The sequence below is a fragment of the Megalobrama amblycephala genome, linkage group LG10 (assembly GCF_018812025.1).
Source record: "Megalobrama amblycephala isolate DHTTF-2021 linkage group LG10, ASM1881202v1, whole genome shotgun sequence".
Taxonomy (NCBI): domain Eukaryota; kingdom Metazoa; phylum Chordata; class Actinopteri; order Cypriniformes; family Xenocyprididae; genus Megalobrama; species Megalobrama amblycephala.
In genome coordinates, this window is record NC_063053.1 from 21,099,927 (window position 1) to 21,126,776 (window position 26,850).

Sequence of the window (26,850 nt, forward strand, 5' to 3'; positions counted from 1 at the left end):
TACATACAGAAGAGTTTATTCTGCAGAAAAGAGAAACACTGTTGTTGAATATCACTTTCATGAGCTATCTTTCAAACTTCAAAAAGATTGATCAACTTTAAATAAACACCAGCTCAAAATGTATAAATGTCTCCTAAATCTATATAATCAAGTGCACCCAACTGTTATGAAAGATATAGTAACCAAAAAGAGAATTACTAAGGCCATTTTCTCTTTAAAAAAAATCCACTTCTTCATATTAGGCCTCAAGGAGATGGCATTTTTAAATATTTGGTTGGAACCCACTGAATTAGGTGTCCTCTGTTATAATGATAACACCAATTTTAAAATATACAGGTCATTTTTACACTTTAATCCTTTCATTCCTTCTTATACTTCCATTTTTTTTTTCCAAATTGTATATACATAATCTTTCTTTCTACCTAGAAAGATCTGAATATTGCAGATATATTTTAGCTTATTCCCACTGCATAAGCGGTGAAAAATATGATCGATGTACAAATAAATAACATAACCGCACACTTGTACTGCATGGGAGCATGTGCAGCAGTCTAAATCCAAGATCAAATGTCACTTCTTGATTAACTGTTATTGTACCTGCCACACCATTCGGCCAACCATTCATAGCACTCAAAATGGGAGGATTTTGAAAGAGTAGGTAGCGTTTTTTCAGAGGTGGAAAAGGTTTAATAAATCCATTTGTGTGGTGGATGCCAGACAGCATCAGACAGTCTCTCAACACACTAGAAAAACATTAAACACCTCTCTTTGTCTAAAAATGAGAAGCTGAATGTTTATACGACATTAAATAAATGATGGGAGAACGTCACAAGAATATTCGATAATGTAATCTTCCTCAGTTTGCAAACTGAATTTGATTCTGTCAGACTTAGGCTTCAGTTTAGTGAAACCCAACGAGCACACGCAGCGCTTCGATGCTTTATCTTTTCTATTCCAATGGCAATCAGCCATTTTAGTAAATATTTGAATCAGTGACATGGCCCAGTTTCTGTTCCATCTGCTGGAACGTAGTGTCATGATAAGCTAAAGTGCTCTGAGTGGCAGTTCAGGTGGCCAATCACTGCTTGAGTAAATCTTTCAGCACGGCCCCACCGCTGGCCTCAGCTGACACAGGTACAGGTGTGAATGTTGGCAGGGCGTCTGAGATGGGTTTCATAAGCAGGTGGCCCCCAGCGCCTGCAGTGCTGCCTGCACTTGCGGTATTGAGGAGGGGTACGGCAGCAGAGCGGGGTGCCAGGAAAGGGTTTGAATCCCCTGTGCGCTTACCTGGGCCTGAAACACCTGAAAGAATATAAGCAGCATTAGAAATAAACACAGATATAGACATTTTGCACCAGAGTAACGTGTGCGCAGAATTTTAGAACTTCTTTAGAACTTCAATTTTCACAGTAGCCCTGTATATTTATTTCTATGGCATCGCTATCAAAAGAATAATTAGCTGGTGAAGTGGATTTACTTATTGTAGAGTTAACAAAAGTTATCATGAGCATTGTAATGTTTAAAGCAGATGTCTTAAATGTCAGTAGACCGGGAAGATTTTAAAATGAACAGTTAATTCATAAATATGTAAAATCGCTGTGGAAATAGAAACCGGAAGTCAAAAGACAATGAGCGCAGCGCTGAAAAGTGGCAGGGCTACATAAGGTCTATACGGGCATGTTCACACCAAGAATGATAGTTATAACATTAACTATATTAGCGCCCACACCAATAAGTGCATGCTGCAGTTATGCTGTCTGTTCCTTAAATTCTCAAGCTCTTTAAAGTTGGGTGAATTCTGATTGGTTGTCAATGTTTATCATTGATCAGAAAGAAAAATCATTCTGAAAACGTTTTCAACAATACCTATTCTCTGTGGCGTTATTGTTATAGCTGTGGCGTGGACTGCTATTCTCATAGAATTAGACTGATTAATAACACTTTATAGTTATTATAGTCATCATCCTTAGTGTGAATGTACCTTAAATTGAGTTATTTTGATTATGGACAAACTGATATTAAATTCTGGGCGATAAGTAGATAATCATTTTCATGTTATGGCTGATAACTGACAAATGGTTGATATTAAATTCTGTACTATTTTGTATGAATAAATTAAAAAGAAAAATGTAACATTAACAGTGTTAACTAAGTAAACTTCCTCAAATTTTTAAAAGTTAACTTAAAATAAATGTAAAAATAAGGGAAATTATCATGCACATTTAAATGTCCAATATCGGCTGATACTGATACATTCAAAAATAAATGCTAATATGGGCCAGTACCAATAAAAAAAAAAAAAATAATAATAATAAAAAAAAAAAAAAAATCAACAGATACCAATAATTGTGCATCCCAATTTTTTTTTATGTGACATTATACCTGATGCAGGTGTGCTAGCAGTACTCCGGCCAGGTGGGGGCGCACTCAGAGGCTTGATGTCATAAACGGGCAGTTTAGGGGCAGGACGTGCAGGAGTAGACTCTACCTCCAAGAACTTCACAAACATCTCAGAGAAGGACTTTAAAACACAGACAGTAGTGTAAGTGGAAAATGCACTTGTGTAATAAAGTGTGTGTGCATGCATTAGCATGTGCACCCACCGAATTAAGGTTCTGTGTGTGTGTAGGCCTTTGTGGGGTGTTGGGTACACTCTGAACAGCTCTGCCTCCCAGCCAACTCGAGACCCATCCGGTCACCCCAGTCTTGCCCTCTTCTTGTAATAACTGCAAAAAGAGAAAACGGTCAGTAAGTCAGTTGGTCAGAGGGAGTGTTTATGTGTGTGCGCCATCTTTGGTTGTGTGTAAGAGTTGTATTTTTCCCCTCTTAATTAAACAAGATAACTGTGCAAAGTTCAGCGAAATACTGATACAGAAATTTCCCTCTAAAAAAACACTGTCCTCAGAGCACTCAGACTAGAGCAAATTAATGATTTCTTTTAAATAAAACCACTGAATCAGACTTTAAAAAAAAAAAAAAAAAAAAAAAAAAAAAAAAAAGGAAAAAAAGGGCAGAACAGAATTATTTTTAGTCTTTGGAGTTGTAAACAAAGACATCTTGAGTGGAAACTTAAACTTAATGTGTAGCATAAAAAAAATGTGAGAAAGGTGTAGGGAGGAGTGGAGAAAGAAAATATGGGTTAAAATGGAAAGTCGATTGTGTGACACACACACTTTCCTTCTCTCTCTTCTCTTGGGACTGTTGGGTAATTTTGCTCACCACTTGCTGAATAGTTAGAGTCTCTCCTGCCAGACCCCAGCCTACTTCTAAGGGATTGTGGGTAAGGAAATGCTTTGGGTGCAGGATTGGCATGGGCCCATCATCTAATTCAGTATTTGTCAGTCTCCCAGTCTCTCTTTCTTCCTCTGAGTCTGTAACTCCTGATTTCTGCCTGCTGTCTGTTCATCTCCTGTTGCTTACTTACTTTATCAATTTCTATTGCTAACTTTCATCTGCAATAAAATCCATCAGGATTTAACTTGAAAAAAGTTTATATGACAAAATGTTAACAGAAATAATCAAACTTAGCCACTGAAGTGAGTATCACCTAGTTGGGATCCACCCATGGATCGGACTCGTACGTTCAGCACAACCCACAGATGCTCGATTGGATTGAGATCTGGGGAATTTGGAGGCCAAGTCAACACCTCAAACTCGCTGTTGTGCTCCTCAAACCATTCCTGAACCATTTTTGCTTAGTGGCAGGGCACATTATCCTGCTGAAAGAGGCCACAGCCATCAGGGAATACTGTTTCCATGAAAGGGTGTACATGGTCTGCAACAATGCTTAGGTAGGTGGTATGTGTCAAAGTAACATCCACATGGATGGCAGGACCCAAGGTTTCCCAGCAGAACATCGCCCACTGCCTCTGCCAGCTTGCTGTCTTCCCATAGTGCATCCTGGTGCCATGTGTTCCCCAGGTAAGTGACACACACATATCCGGCCATCCACGCGAAGTAAAAGAAAATGTGATTCATCAGACCAGGCCACCTTCTTCCATTGCTCCATGGTCCAATTCTGCTGCTCACATGCCCCCAAGTGACGCTTTCAGCGGTGGACAGGGGTCAGCATGGGCACCCTGACTGGTCTGTGGCTATGCAGCCCCATATGCAACAAACTGCGATGCGCTGTGTATTCTGACACCTTTCTATCAGAACCAGCATTAACTTCTTGAGCAATTTGAGCTACAGGAGCTCGTCTGTTGGATCGGACCACACTGGCCAGTCTTCGCTCCCCTCGTGCATCATTGAGCCTTGGCCACCCATGACCCTGTCGCCGGTTCACCACTGTTCCTTCCTTAAACCACTTTTGATAGATACTGACCACTGCAGACCGGGAACACCCCACAAGACATGCAGTTTTAGAGATGCTCTCACCCAGTCGTCTAGCCATCACAATTTGGCCCTTGTCAAACTCGCTCAAATCCTTACACTTGCCCATTTTTCCTGCTTCTAACACATCAACTTTGAGGACAAAATGTTCATTTGCTGCCTAATATATCCCACCCACTAACAGGTGCCGTGATGAAGAGATAATCAGTGTTATTCACTTCACCAGTCAGTGGTCATAATGTTATGCCTGATCAGTATATATCAATCATACTAAAATAACACTGAGCAAAATGGCTAATTAGGTACTGTTTCAACAAACTCATATTCAGACTCTATTCTGGTATGGAACAATCCAATTAATTCCCATTTCCCCCTTGCTGAATATCCAGTTTCACTCGGAAATACAACACATTATGGAAGTAAAACAGTTTGTGAACAATTGCAGCGTAATTCATTGCAAAAGAAAAAATTCCATACTGATTTTGACCCTTTGAGGATAGTGGCTAAAAGATTACGGCTTTTCCAAGAAAAAAAAAATTAAGCCACATCCTGCTTTATCATCAGAACTGATCTGTCCTAGTTATTGAGAAATTCAGCCCCACCAGGATCAAAACGGAAAAACAGCTATTCGAACAGAAAACAAATCAGCCCTATTAGCATTCTGCCAAATGAATGCGGTCATATGCGTGCAGGGTTTCCGGGGATGATGCCTTGTCATTTAGCACAAGCTGTCACAGGCAACCAAGAGCAGAAGTCTCTATACCCAGATTACCAATGAGGACTGAACGCAACTTGCAGTCATCCTTCAAAGGACTCAAAACAAGGACCTTTTTCAACAAGACCAGCGTGGGCAGCTCGAGGCTTGTGCCAAATTAAACACATGAGGTAAAATGAGTGGAAAAATCTTTTCAACATCTGATAAAAACCCTCACGCTGACATCAAACATGAGATAATTGAAAGAAAAAAAAAAAAGTAATTAGAGGCTGGGCGGAGAACCGAACATCAGGAGTCAGGAGGTCGAATATTAAATCCACACTTGTTTAACTATCAGGTTTCAGAGGTAAGACAAGGTCTGGAGCAGAGCCACATTTGAGAGTGATGAAAAGTCAGAGGAATTTTACAACAAGGGTAAGATAGAAAGGAGGAGTAAATGACAAAAAGTGAAGGAGGCTGCTCCTCTTTGAAAAATTTGACATAATATTTACTGAAAGTGAATATGAAAGCATGTGCACATTTGCGTTTGTGAAGAGGAATACTTGCATTTAAAAAAGTGAATGCAAAAGGGAGGATAAAAAGAAATGTACAGGATGAGAAGCAGAGCGTGCTGACCTACCTCGCCCACCTCATCTCGGTCCAACCCAAGCACATTACCCATAAGCCTCAGCACCTCGGAACGCTTGTTTTGGGGGGTATGAAAATAGCCCAGGTAAAGATTCTTCATCAGAACCCTGTGTCAGAAATGAATGAGGTTAGATGATATTTCACAGAAACACCCTTTTGAAAATATTTGGATCTAAATATATAGGAAATATGTTTCCAATGCAGACTGTGTTTTGGACTCACTTATCCACTTTGCCTTCGGTGGTGTTCAGGAGGTTCATCAGTTTCCTCTGAGCCTCTTCCAACATCTCCTGTCTCACATCCACTGCAAAACACACATAAGCACCGGTTTGAGTATTATGTGTTATTTTATCCTTCATTGCTGTCATAGTTAGGGCCATGAGTTATGAGCTAATTCATAAAACCAACACATTAATAAAGAAATAATTTACTTTGCTAATGTCTGGCTTCTATCAGATATGGCTGCGTGTCGGGTGCATTTTCTTTTCACACACACAAGTGATTTTTTTAGTTAAAATAATAGAATTTTATATACCCACACAGACTACAGTTCAATAGGGTTTTAGGGCCTGTAAATATATATATTTTTTTAATTAATACTTTTATTCAGCAAGAATGCATTATATTGACCAAAAGTGGCTATAAAGACATTGTATAAAACGATTTCTATTTAAAATAAATGCTGTTCTATTGAACTTTCAACTCAAAATAAAACCCTAAAAAACCTTTATCACCATTACCACAAAAATATGATGCAGCACAACTGTTTTCAATTTGTCTGGCTATCACCAGACCAAGCTCAATTAAAAATTGAACATTGGTCTGGGGAGTTTGCTATGTATTTCCTACTGCACAAGAGGCGTGATCAACGAGCATTATTCACGCAATTGGATAGTCCTTCAACCAATCAGATCAACGATCCGGGTGACGTACTTTTGCAGAGCGATGCGAAAACTCCAGACAGGTTTAGTTTGTATTGGTTTGTAGCATTGATCAGCGGTTTGCAGAAGCAGCAATGGCATCGAGCGATTTTTGCAGGTTGTGCAAAAAAAAATGAAAGTGAGTGATATTTACACCCAGTCGAGCGATTTGTTTGCTAAACTAAAGAAGTCATTTAGCATCGTTGAGAGGTTAAAAGGAATTGGATTGACGGTCATGCGAGAGACGTCATCGTGTTATACCCGCCAATAGCGAGCAAGGTGGATAAGCCAGTCTGTGATTGGTTCCCGCAAAAGTGTAACAGATGCAGCAGAAATGAATGTACGGGTTTCCAGACTGAGGTGCCGGGCGAAATCAAATCGCCGGCAGATCATGCTGGGTTTACCCAGTCTAGTTTTCAATATGTAATAATAAGAAATGTTTCTTAAGCACCAAATCAGCATATTAGAATGATTTCTGAAAGGAAAAAATGAAAATTCTGTCATTTATTACTCACCCTCATGTCGCTCCACACCTGTAAGACCTTCATTCATCTTCAGAACACAAATTAAGATATTTTTGATGAAATCCGATGGCTCAGTGAAGCCTCCATTTCTAGCAAGATAATTAACCAAAAAATAATTGAAGCTTCAAAGCTTCACGAATCTTTTGTTTCGAATCAGTGGTTCGGAGCGTGTATCAAACTGCCAAGTCATGCCCCCAGTGGTGAACCATTAAAATTTCGAAACACTTATGACATAACGAAGCCTCGTTTACTGAAATCACGTGACTTTGGCAGTTTGATAAATGCTCCAAACCACTGATTCGAAACAAAAGATTTGTGAAGCTTTGAAGCTTCATGAAGCAGTGCTTTGAAATCACCCATCACTAGATATTGTTGAAAGGTCATTATTTTGTTTTTTGGCGCACAAAAAGTATTCCGTCCCTTTATAACATTAAGGTTGAACCACTGTAGTCACGTCAACTGTTTTAAATACGTCTTTAGTAGCTTTCTGGGCATTGAAAGTGTTAAAGGTCCCGTTCTTCGTGATCCCATGTTTCAAACTTTAGTTAGTGTGTAATGTTGTTGTTAGAGTATAAATAAAATCTGTAAAATTTTAAAGCTCAAAGTTCAATGCCAAGCGAGATATTTTATTTAACAGAAGTCGCCTACATCGAACGGCCAGTTTGGACTACATCCCTCTACTTCCTTCTTTAATGACGTCACTAAAACAGTTTTTTGACTAACCTCCGCCCACAGGAATACACAAGAGTTGCGTTTGTAGAGTGTGTTTGTCGCCATGTCGTCGAAACGCTGTTATTTTCATCCCGCAGTCCAATCACCGGGTCTGATTCCGGCTCAAATTGACAGGGTAAAATTAAAGACATGTTTACAATAACACTGAGTGCGTGCATCTCCACGTTATGGTAAGAGGCGTGACTTTTCCGGGCAAGATGCGCTAAACTGCTGTCGAATCACAACACAGGAACCGCTGGCACAATCAGAACTCGTTACGTATTTCTGAAGGAGGGACTTCATAGAACAAGGAAGTCATCAGCCCGTTTTTATGACAGTGGAAACAGCGGTATACAGATAAGTAAATTATGTGAAAAATACTGGGTTTTTTTTTACACGCGAAACATGAACACGTTATATTGCACACTATAAACACAATCAAAGCTTAAAAAAAAAAAAAACACGAAAAACGGGACCTTTAATTATCTTGCTGGCAATGGAGGCCTCACTGAGCCATCGGATTTTATCAAAAATATCTTAATTTGTGTTCTGAAGATGAACAAAGGCCTTACAGGTGTGAAACGACATGAGGGTGAGTAATTAATGACAGAATTTTCATTTCTGGGTGAACTAACCCTTGAAGGATCATGTGACATTGAAGACTGGAGTAATAACTGCTGAAAATTCAGCTTTGCCATCACAGCATTACAGTAAATTAATTAATATTATTAATATTAATATTAACAGAATTAATATTAATTTTAAAATATTCTAAAATAGAAAATAGTTATTCTAAATTGTACAAAACATTTCACAATATTGCTGTTTTGATTGTATTTTTGATCAAATAATATTTGCAGCCTTGGTAAGCATAAGTGGCTTCTTTCCAAAACATAAAAGTCAAAATTAAATTTACTTCACTATTAAATTCCTTATAAGGTTACAAGCCACTGGCAAGTCTTTTATTTCTAGCCAAAGCCAATTTTACTTGCACTTGGTGAGTTATTTTTGGACACTGTATTTGTAAGATGCAGACAGAGCTTTCAGCAGAAGGTGGTATGACTTTGTTATCTATTAATGCAAACAGTAGAGAACAAGTGTTTGCACAGAATTAATAAGTATGTGTGTGTGCACCTTAACATAAACAGCAATAACATGGGTATGGGGTTAAGTGCGTCTGGGAATGTCTCTTGGAGTAATAACAAAGATGTGTGCGAGTATGACGTGCTCTAAATGCCTTTATCACCAACACCCCTTACTGGTCCAGAAGGTTTGGCGGTTTGGCTCTAGGGAACTCTTTTCCTCTGAGACTTTACCTCCAGAGACCACATGAACGCAGCGATAAGAGAGGGTGAGAGAGTTCCTGTCTGCGCTAAACACCATGGAATGTCTGTCGGCTGCACTTGTGCTTTGCTAAGCAAAAATGAACCGTTCTCGATCATTCTGTCTACATTCTCCTCAGTCGTTCTTTGACAGATGCAGTAAAAATCCCAGGGCTCATCCCTCACCTTCCTCTCCCTCTCAGACCGACAGCATCGTATTGTTGATTTGGGGCTTGATACGGACAGAGAAGAAAGGGATGGCTGAGATAGAAAGACAGGGTGGATGGAAAAAGAGAATCTTTGTCTACACGGTTTGGCTACTGACATGCCATAAATATCATCTCTCTGACATAAAGGAGATGCGAAGGAATGCTAAAAATCTATACCATCTACAGACCTGGCTGCTCTCTGTGCATCTCTCTTACAAATGCACGTTTCTTAGTGTCTGCACAGATATTAATCAAACTTAAACCACTACATAATGCAGAAATAGTCTCAAAGAGTCAAACATAATTTAATGGTTCCTGATGTTACTTGTCCTGTTGACATTTACAAGTCTCCTCAGAAAAATGGTTTACAGTGCTACAAATCTAATCTTGTATATATCGGACAATGTTTTAAGTTTCAGGGCTGAGAAAGAAAATTATTTCACATTCTTAACATCATTCTACATTATAGAAACACTAAACCATAAATAATGAGCCTTCAAAAAATAAATTACGCATTAAAACACAATGCTTGCCGCAGCACACCGGCAAAAGTAATGATTATGAATGTGTGTATGAATGTGAATAGAAAGGAGATTGTCTGAACATTTTAATTATTTATTAATAAACAAGTGTTTTTGAGTCATTGTCTGCGACAAAGATGAAGAGGTTGACGCTGACTCTCATCTCTGCAATATAGTGGATGCGTTTATAGAGAGAAATGCACAATAAGTTAAAAATGTCACGCAGTAAGCGCTGTACTAATTTAGCTTCCACACTTGCACAAACACTTGGATATGTGCCTAATAATAGTGCACATTTATAGTTTATTGTTAGAGTGAGTGGCCATGTAAAGTGGCTAACGTTCAGCTACTACTTACATGTTTCAAATGATGACATATTTGATGTTGATGAATGAAAGGCGCACATTTGGATTTTCTGCCTGACATAATTACCACATGGACCAACAGTGTTCAAAATCTGTCCGTCGCACTGCATGACTTTGCTAATTCCTGTGGATTTTTTTTTTCTAACCGACTAATTAAAATTTGGTCCACTAAGCCTCTTCTCGTCGACTAACATTTAGTCGACTATTAGGGGGCACCGCTAAATAAAATGCTACTTGATTAATATTAATAATAATCATTATTGTTATTTTATTAACCAATAATGAAGACATGAACAGTCACAATGCAAATTATACACAATCTGGCAATTATGTAATAACTGACAATACAACATTGTAACTGAAATGGACTCAAATCAAATAAATTAACGAAATCGAATCTAACTAAATTGAGAGATTCTGAATCAGAATCAAACTGAATCAGGAAATAAATACTGGATCTCAACCAGAGGACTGGGACAAAGGGACCACAGGATGACTTAAATTTATTTAATTATATTTTTTAAAAATTAAAAAAAAAAAAAAAATGGATAGTTCAACCAAAATTGAAAATTCTGTCATGAATTACTCATCTTCATGTTGTTCCAAACCCATAAGACTTTCTTTCATCTTCGGAACACAAATTAAGATATTTTTGATGAAATCTGCAAGCTTTCTGTCCCTCCATAGACAGCTACACGAATACCACTATGATGCTTCAAAAAGTTCCAAAAGAGATTGCAAAATTAATCCATATGAATTGAGTGGTTTAGTCCAAATTTTCTGAAGAGACACTGAATTTAAGAGACATGAATTTAAGCTTTTATTCACATATAAACATTCATCAACTCACACATCAGTTGTGGTAAACGGAAGCTCAAGCAAGTTTGCTTGATGTGTGAGAGAACCAATGAGGTTCATTCTCATGTGTTATGCAGCAAGTTTGAGCTTCCGGAAGATTTTTTTTCTCGCGTGTCAATCATGTTCGGTTGAGCTTCTGTTTATGTTCACTGATCAATGTTTATGTGAATAAAAGCCTAAATTAAATCTGTTCATCACATAAAGCGATCGTGCCTCTTCAGAAAATTTGGACTAAACCGCTCAATTCATATGGATTAGTTTTACAATTTCTTTATGAACTTTCTGAAGGGTCAAAGTTTCAGTTGCAAAGGCAGTCTATGGAGGAACATAAAGCTCTTAGATTTCATCAAAAAAGACTTAATTTGCATTCTGAAGATGAACAAAAGTCTTAAGGGTTTGGATCAACATGAGAGTGAGTAATTAAATTACAGAATATTCATTTTTTTTGATGAACTAACCATTTAATTAAAATGCTAAAAGCAATTATTCAGAGCCCAAAAATTAAGATGTAAATGAAAAATTTCCCTTAAATATTATTTTTTATTGAAATCAGCATCTCAAATTTTATAGAATCACAAATTAAATAAATGCTTAAGTATGTAATCACTCCCAGTTTCTGTTAATAAAGTTTGAAAACAACCAGTCATTATCAAATTTACAGAAGAAATACTAGAGGAATTATCTTATGGGGGGCCTTCAAATATTGTGTTAAACAACTGGGGCCTTCAAGTCAAAAAGGTTGAGAAGCACTGTCCTAGTTACACAATGAGGTGAAATGCTGAGTTCTCATGCACTGATTTCAACATAGTCATTGGTGATATACTCAGGTGGTCTCACCTTGTTTCTTCAGATCTTCTATCTGTTCCTCTTTGAGGTCCAGTTGGTCAGTGAGGCGAGAGGCAGATTCTAGAGCTGCGTTCGCTTCATCCAAGTTTATCTACGATTACACACAGACATTGAGCAATGATATACTTGTGTCAAGCAAAGTGCAGAAAGGACAGAGGTTTGAACTGACTTGCAGAGCAGCAGCCTGATCCTCAAGATTTTCTGCTTTATTTCTCCACTGCTCTTTTTCTCTCTTGAGTTTTTCCAGTTCTGCTGAGTACATGGCTTTTTCTTCTGTAAGGAGAGATATAGTTGTCAACTTTGTTCAGGATTGAAGACTTATTGCAGATTCCTCTCTTAATCCAAACATTTGAAAAAGGAAAAAAAAATCAGAAAATGTACACGGATTTTAATTGCTTTAATGGTCATCATTGAAAAACTGCTTTCTTAAAAATAGAATAGCAAAAATAATGTACACTCTTGCCTTGTTGAAACTGTTCTAGCACCATCTGCAGGTTAGAGAGTGACACTGCGTACTGGTTGACCTGATCCTGAGAGGCACGGAGCTGAATAAGTGCTTCATCTCTTTGTCTGACAGCACCATTTAGCTGTTCCTGAAGAGATTCCACCTGCAGGCTTGCCTGCTGACTACATACATCCACACACAATAGTTAGACACATTAGTGAGGCTAAAAAAAATACAATGGGTACATTAGAAAAATCAACTACAAGCATACTGTATTTAAACATTTTTAAATAGACTGCAGCAATTAACATTTTGAAGAACCTCTAGTAAATTACATGTTATTTTATTTAGTTGTCTGTTCAGAATCGTAATCTCTGTTTGAAACAAAAAAATCATATTTCTCAATTTATCCCGAATCGTGCAGCTCTATTTTGTGTGAATTGGTGTCAAAGCAAAAGTGGGGGAGGGTGTTGGAAGCAAACTCTGGTTAGGACCAAACAGTCTTACCAACAAATAAAAACCCTCTGACTCCCACCTTGCGCTCTCCACGGCGTTAGAGGAAGACGCCAGCCGCTCTTCTAGGAGTGTCACTCTGCGTCTCAGCTCTCCCTCTCTGTCCTCAGCTGCCAAAGCCTCACGCGTGTACGAATCCTCAATCTCTATCAGGTGATTGCGCAAACGCTCCACCTCCTGCTTCAGGCGCTGCTCCTTATCACGTGTGTGCTGCAGCTACACAGAATGAGCATGAGAGTACAGTAATTCTCCTATTAGAATATATTTTTAATGAATGCAATAGGTATTAAAGAGAATTGGTAGATGGTAACAGTTTTCAGTACTTCAGTAGGGCAATAAAGCACAGTATTGATGTGTAATCTTGGCCTTTGTTACCTCACTCTGCAGAGCAGATGTCTCCATTTGTTTCTGTTTGAGGGCCATCATCACTTGATCTCTTTCCTGCTGAAACAACACTGCCTTGTCCTGCATGGACCTAACTTCATTCAATAGTTGGTTCAGCTCACCAGATTTACCCTACAGTACAGACAAAGGCAGAATAGATTCATTTCACAACACATATAAAACCAGAAAAGTCCAGATCAGTGTTTATGAAAGAAGCCTCTTGTGCTCACCCAGGATATTTATTTGATCAAAAATATATTGTGAAATAGTATAACAATTTTAAATAACAGATTTTTATTTTAATATATTTTAAAATAATTTATTCCTGTGAATTTACAGCAGTCATTAATCTTCAGAGTCACATGATCTCCTCAAGTAAAATTTATCAATGTTGAAAACTTTTTTTTAAATAAACTTCAAAATATGACACTTTTTTAAAGTAAACATAAAATTTTAATAAGTTAAACAATGTCATGTCAACCACTTTCGATCACTTCTGTCCTGATTTCTTCGAGGAGAGGGTCTACGGCCGGGTAAATGTATGTTTTTTTCAGATCTTTCGATCTAATAGACAAAATGAGCTTGCACAATTTACGTATGAACACAACCATAAGAAGACGGCAAAACAGAGCATCAGCTTTCGTTTCTACGTGCGTGTTAGAAATCAGAAATGGTTCTGTTAAGCTTATCTGTACTATATATTTCTCCAATTAAAAAAAAGAAAAGAAAAAAAAAAGAAATCAGGAAGGGTGAGAGAACATTGTGCTTGGTATGTTTTTCTTCTACAAACCAAAATTGGGTCTTCATCCGATAAAGTTTAAATCCCGTCTGGCTAGCACACATTAGGTCAGCATGCGGACAGTAGGTGGTCTTTTGTGGCTGTTTGAACACATTCGACCACATAAGCCCCTACACTACGAAAGCAATCTGGTCAAATGTGTTTTCGAATACCTCGGGAAGTGATCAAAAGTGGGCAAGCTCAAAACTTTTACACCCCATTTACACCTGTATTTAGCATTGTCCACTTGTGATCCGATCAACCAAAACGCATCTTAATACCAGGTGTAAACAGGGCCTTAGGATATGATTATAACAAAAAGGGTCAGGAAAGGTATTATAAAACAAAATGTTTAGATTTAAACACAAACAAACATACAAACCTGCTCTTTATCTTTTAGCATCTTCTCCATGGCAATGGCCTTTTCATTCACAGCACTGAACTGAAACTCTCGTTCCCGAAGCAACAGCGACACCTGCATGTTGGTCTCCTGCAGGGCACGGAACTCTGTCTCTTTCTCGCGAACTTTTCCTGCTATCGCTTCATTCTCCTCCTTTAATTTCTTCACATCGAGTTCCAGGATCAGCGCACGCTCCTTGAGGTTCGTCACAGCCTGCTTCAAGACCTCGTTGTCATTCTCTCGGTTACGTAAATTTTCACTCACCTAGAGTGTACAGGGGGAAAAAAGACTGTCTAAAGTACTGCACATTTTACAGATTTCCCTAACAAGCATTCAACACATCAGAATTGTACGTCACCTGATTGAGCTGGTCTCCCTTGGTCTTAATGAGTATATCTTTCTCTCTTAGGGAGCGCTGTAGTGATTCTTGCTTATCTCTGGCCTGCTTGAGCTCCTCTGCATGGCTTCTCTGCTCACTTTCAGACAGAGATGCAGAATTTGACAAGCGATGATTGTTTTCCTGCAGAGTTCTTATCATGCTCTCCTTCTCTGCTAATGTTCTCTGCATTGCCTGCAACTCTTGATGTAGACTCTCATCTTGGCCAGGTAGTGCTGCCCCCTTCAGTTTTGGAGGATCAAAAGCCTGGGTAGCAATCGCAGCAGAAACTTCTGGAGATTGATTGACACTGCCTAGCTTCCCAAGCAGCACGTCTTTGGTGCTGCTCAACTGGCTGATGCTCTGCTGCACCTGTGCCAGCTCTTGATTCAACAATCCCAGCTTTTTCTCTTTCTGCTCATAGCTCTGAATAAGCCTCGCGTAATCCACCGAGAGCTTTGAGCTGCAGTCGCTGTCGGCAGAAACCTGCCCCTGCAGCCTGAGGAGCTCCTCTTGCAACTGAGCAGATTCATGCTGCATGTTCCTCACCGTCGTGATCACCTGCTGTTTCCACTCTTCCATCTTCTTCACTTGTTGTTTGAGGGTGTCACGTTCTTGTAAGAGCTCCTCAAACTGGTTGCTGCTAACGCCTCCTGAGCCACCGCTCACGGAATCATTGGCGCCAGAAGCCTGAAGGACAGAGACCAGGGTCTGACATTTCTGAGTCAAGGCGTCAATCTCGATATCCTTCTCACGGATGATGCGGGAGAGGTTCTGAATGGTCTCTCGAAACATCTCTTGACTGCCTGAAGGGTCGCTCATGGTGGAGAGCCGCTGGTTTTCTTGCTGGAGTTTCAACAAGGCTGCTTCCTTGGCTGCAACGATGTCCATAATTCGATGGTAGTCTGAGCGCAGTTGGCTGTTCTCTCTGGTTTTCTCGTTGAGCACAGCCAGCACCTGTTCACGTTCCACTGCATATGCCTGCAGCTGCTGCTGCAGGAACATCACGTCTTGACCATGGCCACCAGACACTCGAGCGTGGAGTGCCTGGATTTCTAGATCTTTTTGAAGAACCATTTGTGACAGTTTTCCCAGCTCATTTTGAGAGACCACAAGTTGGTCAAGCTGCTTGGTTAGAGAGAGGTTTTTCTCATTTAGCTGGTTAATCTCAGTCTCTTTCTCCCTGATCCCTTTGACTAGTTTTTCAATCTCTACTTTTGAAAGGTCATGTTTCTCATTACCATTTTCACCATTCAATGACTGGGTCTTGTCCTCCTGTAGGATGTCAACGGACTGTATTTGACTCTGCCCTTGCGTGCTTAGGCCCTCCACTTCTGACTGAAGCAGGGCAATCTCCTCATCCTTAGCACTGATGAGTCTTTCGTAATTGAGTGAGCTTTGTTCATGTCTTGTTCGTGCTTGCTCTAGTTCACTCTGTAGCATCTGTAGAGAATGCTGGGACTGCAGCGCTGTGGCCTGCTTCTCCTCTGATACCGTCCTCAGAGCTTGGACCTCTTCTTCGAGTTGATCTCTGGCAGCTTTGAGCTGGTTCACCTCGGTCTCAAGCTCTGTGATGATGTCCAGTGTCCGTGGCTCTGACAATAACTGCGGTCTACTTTGCTGGTCCCTCAGACGGTCAATCTCTTCTTTCAGATGGCTGTTTTCTTCCTTCATGGCTCCAAGCTGTTTGTCCTTCTCCTCCACTGACCTTCTCAGAGAGTCACACTCTTGAGTTACTCTTAAAACACTGGACTCTAATTCCTGTTGCATTTCCACAGCTTGAGCTTTCAGGGTTTCGGCAAAGGCGTCCTTCTCCTGCAGAAGCTCTGTGAGTTGATTTTGACCTGCCACAGTGATGTCCAACATCTCGCTGGTGTCTTTGTGGTCAGAGACCATCTGCTCTATCTCACGCCTGAGCTCTGCAATCGTGAGATCTTTCTCCTGATTCAGTTTCACCATTCGCTCATGTTCGGTCTGCAGTGCAGAAGCATCCATAGAGCGTGCTCTGGTCAGTTCATCGATGGTTTGTTGATACTGTTTGGTCTGATCTGACAGTTGCTTTTCAGTTTGACTCAGCTCAGATTCTAACTGGCTTTTCTCTAGCTTCAAGGCTTCAATGCGGGTATCTTTCTCCAGGGACATCCTGCTCAGAGAGGCTTGATTATCTTGGATCTGCCTTTCCAAACTGTCTATCTTGTCCAAAGCCTGAGTGCTCTCTTCTTTCAAATTCCTATTTTCAATTTTCAATTCAAAGTCCTCTGAAACAGCCCTTTCAAAGGAAGTCTTCATTTCTGCTAACTCTGTTCTTAAGTCCTGAATCTCTTTATCCTTTGCCTCAAGTACCTTCCTGTGACCCTCCAACTCATTCCCCTTCTCCCCAGAATGACTTAACTCCTCACGAAGTGCAATAAGTTCTGTCTCTTTCTCCTGAAGTGCCCTCTTGAGGTCGGAGGACTCCTGCCGCAGCTCTCTGCCCAGATCCTGCGACTTGCACAACTTTTCCCTCAACTCCTTTACTGTGGTTTCCAGTTGCTGCTTTGCCATGTGCAGTTCATTCAAGGAGAAGGCACTTTGACTTAGCTTCTCCCCCTGAGCTTCCAGCTCCAGTTGAAGTGTCCGTCTCTGGTCAAGAGAGGAGCTGAGATCTGACTGAAGACGGGCTTCTTCTGCCTCAGCCTGAGTTTTCTGCAGAGACAACTGGTCCTTCACTGCAATAAGATGCTGGAGGAGGAAAATAGAGCAAGTATGCAGTATATTAATTTAAATGTGAAACATTTAACAGATCCAATTATTGTTTTTTTTTATTATTTTTTATAAACGGGGAACATACATTGGCATGTATACATTGGCAAGAGTACCTGTGTGGCCTCCTGGTTCTGCTTGTCCAGTTCTTCCAGTTCAGTACTGAGTGTCTCTATATCAAGATGGGCTTGCTTTAGTGCTTGCTCCCGTCTGTCTAGCTGGCTCTTTAGGTCTGAAATTTCCTGTGACAGTTCCACAGCACCCTTTGACTCTTCAGCCCTGTGCCTCTCCTCGGCCAGGGTCAGTCTCTCAACTAATGCAAGCTAAGGAAGAAAAAGTAAAAAATAACATTAAAAAAATTATATGGAACTAGTTCGTCAGTTAAGCACATATTACCCTTTGCATGATAACATAAAAGTGTCCTTTCAAAAGGCTACTGAAGTATTGATCAACTTATCTTGAAAAGATTCAACAGATACTGCAACTTCTGTTTAAAAACAAGAGGAAATAGGTATATTTATTGTGTACCACAACTTTGTTAACATATACAAACCTTTTCTCTCTCCATCTCTTCCTTCTCTTTCCTGAGGGTATCAATAATGGTGTTGAGCTCCAGAATGTCAGCATGCTCCACTTCTTCTGTAGGACCACTCTGCATTAAATGAAAGTGGGGAATTATGTGAAAAGTATTATGACACTTGTGACATTTGAAGAATAAGCCCAGGTGTATTTCATATGGCAAACAGAAAGTGTCCAAATACTTTGTCTAAATTTCAAACATTTACATCAATTGTTTTATATTTAAATCCTAAGCATGCATAAAAATGTCTAAATATTCCTGGGCCACAAACTTTTAGCCTGTGCCGAGGAAGGTTTTCAGCATATTTACCTCACTGAGACTCCTCAATCTAGCCATCTCTTTCTCTGCACCTAAAAATAAAAAACAAAAATATAACAGTAAATAAGAGAGAGCAGTTTATGTTTCCCATTTAAGAACAACATATGATATGATATGATGAACATGGAGTCATGATGATCATACAGAATTTCTGGGATTCTCTATACCTGCCAGAGCTTTTTTCAGGGCTTGTATCTCATTGTCATGCTGGGCTTTCAGCATAGACTTCCCCTCCTGTTCCTGGACTCGATCCTGGAGTTCATTTACAGACTTCTGAAGGCGACTGTAATTCTGCAACAATTCTGCATTTTCTGCGTTAGCCTCCTCCTTCTCCCGCTCTATCTTGGCTTTATGATGCTCCGCCTCCTCCAGTCTGGCCAATAGATCTCTGTACTCTTTGCGCTGAAGCTCTGCCTCCTCCTGTAAAGACTGAATGGTCGATTGCAGCTCTTGAAGTTTGGAGTCCTGCACCGTGGTTGATTTTTGGACAACATTTCCACCTTCTGGGAATAAGGGAGATAAACACAGCATTGTACTCAAAGTTCATTTCACAAACTGTTCATTTTAAAGTTAACTACCAAATACAAATCAAATTCAAAACTGATTTCAACTGCATTTAAAAAATACAAAAAGGTTATCTCTAATTTTAAAATGGATCAATGCTACTCCTCACCACTCTGAAGCTGCTCCTCAAGCTCCTCGATTCTCTCCTCATACTCTGCCAGCTCCTCCCTGTGCCGTTTTGAGATTTCAGCCATTTTCTGCCTCTGGGCGTCCTGCAATGCAGCCAGTTCGTGCTGGTGCTCATCCACCTCCCGTGCCATTTCCTCTCTCAGCTCCTGATTGGGTCAGAATGTCAATTAGGTTAAAAACAGAACCCGATTCCAAGAGCTGACCAATAGCAAAACCCCTACTCTATTACAGTTCAAAAGGTTTTTCACCTTGATCGTTCTTTGCATTTTCAGAACTTCACCCTGGTCTCCGTTCCCATCAACTCCTGGTAGCTTGGATGCCTGGTAAATTAAAAGAAAAAATGATCTAATTCTAGTTCGATAGCTATACCATGACATTTGTTAAACTGTATCTGAGGTATATATTAAAAGTGACCTGAGCAACTCTCCTCCAATGGGCTACATCAGCCTCTAGACGATGCACCTCATTGGAAAGACGGTTAATTTCCTGCTGTGACCACAAGACATCACTGAGGTCCACCTCGTCACCATGGAAGCCTTGATGGACAGCTGAGGACCGGTGCAGAAAGGAAGATGAAGTAGTGGTAGTGGCAGCAGTAGTGACAGGAAGCACAGCAGCATCGGTGAAGCATGAGCTGGTTGCAGCTTGAGAAGAGTGTTGGAGTTTCTGAACCTCCTCTTGTAGACTACTCTGACGGGCCTTGAGGTGACTGATCTCCACCTTCACAAAAAACACACACACACAAAATCATCACTATGATTAAAATTTTTTCTCCTTTTTTATAGAAATTCTCTCACTAATATTAGATAATTGTTCAGCTCAGATATAGACCTTAAGTGGAGTTAGTTATAAACCCAAACCTCTTTTTGTTGCAGGAGGGTTCTGTATTCCACTGACTGCTGTTTGATCTGAATCTCTGCTGCCTCTAGCTTCTCCTCCAGCTCAGCGTTTATTCTCCGCAAGCGCTCATGCTAAAACACACAAAAATAAACAGAAAAACACAATTTTAATTTACAAATCTTAACATTCATACAAAATGTTTTGAAATGACTCATCCTGTAATTTAATTGTTGCGTAATGGGGTACAAATAAATGAAGTAAAAATGTCTCGTGATAGAATAGAGAAATAACAGCAGGATTTAGCATCAAGCAAGGTTTTTTGTGCATGTGCTTAATCAATCACCTCAGATTTTTGTGTTGCATATGAAGTCTCCAATTCTTGCAATCTAGAGTTGGATACGTGCAGCTCAGACGCAGCATCTGTAAGAAAGAAAGACACACATGCAGTCACTCAATAAAGTCATGGTTTCTGAAATAGCTGAGCCTACATCTGTACATACAGCTCTATTATACAGCAAGTGAGAGTGACAAATGCTTCCCATTTACATAAATAAAAAATATGATTAAAAAATGATGATGGGAACCTCTGTTCTTCTGTAAATTGTTATAGAAAGAGATGAAGATGATACACTGACTAACTAGAAGACCTCACTGGTTAAAGGTGAACAATCTTTGCCAAGTGTGTAGAGAGTAGAGATAACATTAAATCCACCCAGAGACGACAACAACAACAACAACAACAACAACAACGACAACAACGACAACAACGACAACAACAACAACAACAACAACAACAACAACAACAACAACAACAACAACAACAACAACAACAACAACAACAACAACACATGGTTTTAATGGATACATTTAGTCAATTGTTGGGTGACTGTCCCTTTAAATGCCAACATTCCAGAGGACATAGAGGATCAAGTTCAGTTATTTTATCCCAGCAGCTGCACAGCCAGAGCAGAATATTACACGTATATAACTGACAAGTACACTTGGAAATAAATAGGCCTACAGACGTAAGATTCTTGAGTAAATAACAAGAGGGGAAATTTAAAAATAAGTAAGTCTTAAAAACTCTTAAGAGTGACAAAAATACAATAATAGGTAACAGCATGTTAGCACCTTTGCAAGCTCTAAACAGTAAGGTACTAATTTCAGCGTGGTTAAAGTTCATCTGACAAACAAGAAACATTTACACACAGAGTAAGCTTACTCTGGCTCAACCACACTGGCAAATCTAATGCATACACATAAGACTAAGATTAAATAACTTATTTTCATTATAAAATAGTGATTTAAGAAAAAAAGTCTCAGTTTAAACTTTAGCATACGGCCAGAGTCTTACATTACTACATTTGAGCATTAAGGAACTCAGGAAATGACCAAACAGCCTTAAAACCACAATTGGGGTGGTGTAGCATAGTGTATAACAGCAATAACTGTATTAAATGTACATTAGTAGTTAGATAATCCTCTTGAAGTATGAAGCTAAGCCTGGCTCAAGGACACAATGACCATGGCTCATTGTTTGAATCTTATGGGGCTTGAACCAGAAACCATTTCAGCTAGAAGACCACACAAGTTAAAGGGACAGTTCACCCAAAAATGAAAATTATCCCATGATTTACTCACCCTCAAGCCATCCTAGGTGTACGTGCCGGGAGCTCTTTATTTTACTTCATTAAGTTTTAAATAAGGATATTTATCTTTCATGAGTGCATTGATTGGCTTCAGAAGGCCTTTATTAACCCCCTGGATTCGTATGGATTCATTTTTTTATGGATGGGTGCATTTTTTTGTCCACAAAATTTGGGCAGCCATTCACAACCATTATAAACCTTGGAGGACTAAGGATATTTTAAAATATATTTCCGATTGTGTTTGTCTGAAAGAAGATAGTCATATTCAGCTAGGATGGCATAAGGGTGAGTAAATCATGGAATAATTTTTGGGGGAACTATCCCTTTAACAGAAACTACTAAATGACTACTTGACATTGTGTGCACAGTGATGGAGTCACTTCAATATAGCCTTTATTTAAAGCAACTAACAACAGCAAACTAATATAACAGCAATTTCTCAAAAGTACTGCCTTGCTCAAGGGCACATTGCAAGTAGGTGATTGCTGTTGTGAATAGGACATACCCCTATCAGGTGTCACACCTGCCACTTCCAGGCAGCCAGCCAGCCATCCAAAAAAAAAATGCTACTGTACCATCTGTAACACTTTACAATAAGTTTCTATATATTAAGGCCTGGTTTCACAGACAGGGCTTTGATCAGGGTTGTCCAGTCCTGCTTCTGGAGGGCCACTGTCCTGCAGAGTTCAGCTCTAACCCCAGTTAAACACACCTGAACAGCTAATCAAGGTCTTACTAGGCATACTACAAACATCCAGCCAGGTGTGTTGAGGCAAGTTGGAGCTAAACTCTGCAGGACAGTGGCCCTCTAGGACCGAGTTTGGGCACCCCTGGCTTTTATTATGACAGGTGTAGGCCTTACACAGTGTCTGGACACAACCGTTGTCGCTCGCATTGCAACAGCTGTCTACACTGGACACAATAAAGAACCTGTTGCAAAGAATTTGCCCTCCGTGTCAGTACATCTTAAATAGAAAGAGGCATCAGTTCACTGTCAGAGATTTGTTGCTCGAGTTACACCGCATCCAGTGTAGACAGAATCATTGTTTATATTAAGTTTTGTTTTTAGTTGCACAGCTTGCGTCCGGTGTAGACAAGGTGTTAGTTCCTTCTTGAGAAAAAAAACAACAACAATGGAACACACATATTTTAAGGGTGCAGTGTGTAAATTTTAGCGGCATCTAGCTGTGAGGTTGCAAATTGCAACAAACGGCTCAGTCCACCGCTCACCCCACCCTTTCGAAGCACTTAGAAAAGCTACAGTGGCCGACACAGGACAAAGATGTTGTCGTCTGAGACAGCAGCGAGTAGCCAGTCAAGCAATGAGGTTTCTTCCTACTTCTAACAAAGCTTTTAAGTAGGGCTGGGCGATATATCGCATGCGATTGTCACGCGCATTTCGTCAGTAAAACCGGTTCCCTGATTGCCGCTAAATCGCCATCACCTGCTTTCAAATGGAGCGGCATTTAATAAACAGAGCCGTAGTTGATAACTGATAAGCTACGCAATATCGCGTTCATTATCGAAGGCGATTCATCTGCGATAATGAACGCGATATTGCGTAGCTTATCAGTGATCTACGGCTCTGTCTATTAAATGCCACTCCATTTGAAAGCAGGTGATGGCGATTTAGCGGTAATCAGGGAACCGGCTTTTACTGACGAAATGCGCGTGACAATTGCATGCGATATATCGCCCAGTCCTACTTTTAATAAACCAGACCAGATGACTACTACTACTACTACTTCTTCGTGCGTATTCAATGGAGTGACGATGCAAGCTGCCTCTAAAAACAGCAACAAAGAAGAACAACATAGGGACGAAACACACTCTGTAGAGCAGTTTGCCCGTTAAAGGGTTAGTTCACCCAAAAATGAAAATAATGTAATTTTTACTCATCCTCATGTCGTTCCACACCCGTAAGACCTTCGTTCATCTTCGGAACACAAATTAAGATATTTTTGATGAAATACGATGGCTCAGTGAGGCTTACATAGAGAGCAATGCCATTCAAACTCTCAAGATCCATACATGTATTAAAAACATATTTAAAACAGTTCATGTGCGTACAGTGGTTCTACCTTAATATTATAAAAGGACGAGAATATTTTTTGTGTGCCAAAAAAACAAAATAATGACTTTTCAACAATATCTAGTGATGGCCGATTTCAAAACACTGCTTCATGAAGCTTCAGAGCTTTACGAATCGAATCAGTGTCTCGGAGCGCCAAAGTCACGTGATTTCAGCAGTTTGATCGGAGATCCGAATCACTGATTCGACACAAAAGATTCGTAACGCTCTGAAACAGTGTTTTCAAATCAGCCATCACTAGATATTGTTAAAAAGTCGTTATTTTGTTTTTTTGGCGCACAAAAAATATTCTCGTTGCTTTATAATATTAATATTGAACCACTGTACTCACATGAACTGATATAAATATGTTTTTAGTGCCTTTATTTATCTTGAGAGAGGAAGTACCATTGCTGATGCTGGCCTCACTGAGCTCTCGGATTCCATCAAAAATATCTTCATTTGTATTTCGAAGATGAACGAAGGTCTTACGGGTGTAGAACAACATGAGGGTGAGTAATTAATTACATTATTTTCATTTTTGGGTGAATTAACCCTTTAAGGGCTATTGCTGAAACATGCCAGCACAAAAATGTAAACTTAACACGTGAAGGGACCTGGTCCGCGATGTATAAGATAGAAATGGCTCATTCTAAGGCAAGAAAAACATAACGGTTCATTATGTAAGGCCTTTATACATCACTAAAAAGATAGTTATGTATATTATATGGCATTTCTGTCAATAGATCCTCCTAAATATTACACTTTAGACCTTTAAGATATGCCAGTGCAAGTTGCTTTCAGTTAAAAAAGTTAAAACATGCATTTTAGTCTAGGACTAGGCTTCAGCCTCGTCTGTGAAACCAGGGGTATAAGTAGTTAATGAAATATATGACATGAAATAACAATAAACAATACTTTTAAAGTATTTATTAATCTTCTTGGTTATTGTTAATTCCTGCATACAGCTATTAATATATTTCTAACATTTCAAATTTTCAAATTAACACGAATATTAATGTATTAGAAATGAACAGGGATTAACAAAAAAAATTATATTAATATTAACCTATATTAATAAATGATGTTCAATGGTTTCATTATACCAAATGTAAGTGAACAGAACCTTTTTGCCACACCACCTTTATTTAGTATAATCTGCTTTGAAAGCCCTAACAGGCAGGTCGATGCATCGTGAGACATGACAGATTGACTCAAGGTCTGTCTGCTTTGCTGGAAGCTGCTGATCAAAGTTCTCAGAGTGTGTTTCTCCACTCCTCCAGTGGTCAAAAAGGGCATATTTACTTTAACACCAGCAGAGTTTTTGGTGTTTCTGTGTTTGCATAATTAATCAAGCTGATACAACAAAGAACAAGGCAGAGATACCCACCAAAGTACTTAATTTTAAGTCCCCACTCACAAAGGAAAACAGAGGAAACCACAGAACTAAGAACAGTCCAGCACTTTCTGGATTAAGATCAAGTGCCTAAAACCCAACCACAGCTACATCTCGGATAGGGATTCAATGGCTGTATGCAAACAAACCTCTCACTCTGTCTTACTATAATTACTTCATCCCATTATATAAGCGCTCTGTAGCACCATATGTTAAATTATAGAGAATGACAAGGGAAATCTTAAAGGTACAACACACTAAAAAGAAACTCCGCCAACCATCTATTCACCCTGACCTCACAAAAGTAGATGTTAAACAGAAGGACAGCCTCAGTCACTAATTATTTTCATTGCATTAGAGAGGAAGATGCAGATCCCTAACATTTCATTTTGTGTTCCTCAGAAGAAAGTCAGTCATTCAGGATTGAAATAGCATGAGCAAAATGTAAACAATGATAATTTCTCACTCTCTCTCTCTTTAATTTCTTTCAGGAGATGCCAATGTAAACAAAATCACATCTTCAAAAACCGAACAATAATATCTCAACAAAAAGAAAAAAAAATCAATTAGTACATTTCACAGAGAAATTAACTCGGATAATCAAGCATCACTGGACTGACTGTATTCATAAACTAATCAACATAAAACTGTCACATTCAGTAGTCTAGCCTACAGTTGTGTTCACTTAATATAAATGCATAATAAACACTTTTATCAAAAACTTTCAGTTTTTTTTTAAATGACACCCATTTAAAAAACAGCTGTCCTTACTGTACAAAGACGTTAAAGGTCTGTATAGGAAGTGATATGATCTTGTCAACTCACCTCCCACTTCCTCGGCGCTTTCCAGAAGAATATCTTTGGTAAAATTAGAGATCTGTCCAGTAAACGAAGACAAGCTCCCCCCGACCTGACCCAGACTCTGACCCAGGCCAGAGCCTAACCCTCCCAGCCAGGACGACATGACGAGCCGAACCGGATCTAACCCTTAATCACCGACCCGAGCCTTTCACAGCACAGTTACGTGCAAACGAGGGTTTCATGTACTCAGGCTAACTAATTACGATTAGCGTTGTGTGCTGGTTTGTTTTTAATAGAAGTGATAATCATTAATCAGCAGCAGATCCGGATTCCAGCTGGTTCGAAACTTCATGACATAAACAAAGACAAAACGCCGGATAATACGTTTTAAATCCACGGCAATTACGAAGACCTGGTCGCCGGGTTATATCCACATATGGTCAGGCAGGTTTCTGGTACGGGTTTGTTTTGGGTCGCGGTGTTTTTCACGCGGATAAAGTGCCAGCTCAACCGCGGCCATCACAGCCGGACTGATCAGCAGTCAGATGGGACGTGGACAGCACAGATGGATTATGGGACGGTGGAGGACCAACATAATCCAACTCACACTTCTCACGCATCCACAGCGACGCCACTGGACAGAATGAGTACTGAAGGGACAGCAAACGTGGTAGTGTGGCAAATGAGATCATATTACTATATTAAATTACTATATGATGAGATAAGATATATTTATTATAATTAGGTTATATGATATACACTACAGTTCAAAAGTTTGCGGGGTCAGTAAGATGTTTTTAAAGAAATTAATGTTTTTAATTAGGGATGCATTAAAATGATCAAAAGTGACAGCTTACACAGTTACAAAAGATTTCTATTTCAAATAAATTTTGTTTTTGAAGCTGCTATTCATC

General features: G+C 39.5%; 1 protein-coding gene across 1 annotated transcript; it reads right to left on the minus strand.

Annotated features, from left to right (window-relative positions):
* trip11 (thyroid hormone receptor interactor 11) lies at window positions 1-26,506 on the minus strand. Its single transcript, XM_048205370.1, has 22 exons — window positions 25,961-26,506; window positions 20,363-20,439; window positions 20,040-20,150; window positions 19,594-19,899; window positions 19,428-19,499; window positions 19,160-19,325; window positions 18,654-18,989; window positions 18,478-18,518; window positions 18,142-18,240; window positions 17,705-17,911; window positions 14,829-17,567; window positions 14,453-14,734; window positions 13,284-13,424; window positions 12,931-13,124; window positions 12,414-12,577; window positions 12,120-12,223; window positions 11,942-12,041; window positions 5,897-5,978; window positions 5,667-5,781; window positions 2,604-2,726; window positions 2,383-2,521; window positions 1-1,302 (listed from the first exon to the last, which is right to left on the minus strand). Exons 1-22 carry the CDS (start codon window positions 26,097-26,099, stop codon window positions 1,079-1,081), a joined length of 5,961 nt encoding a protein of 1,986 aa, XP_048061327.1. The 5' UTR covers window positions 26,100-26,506; the 3' UTR covers window positions 1-1,078.
* Between the last annotated feature and the right edge of the window lie 344 nt (window positions 26,507-26,850).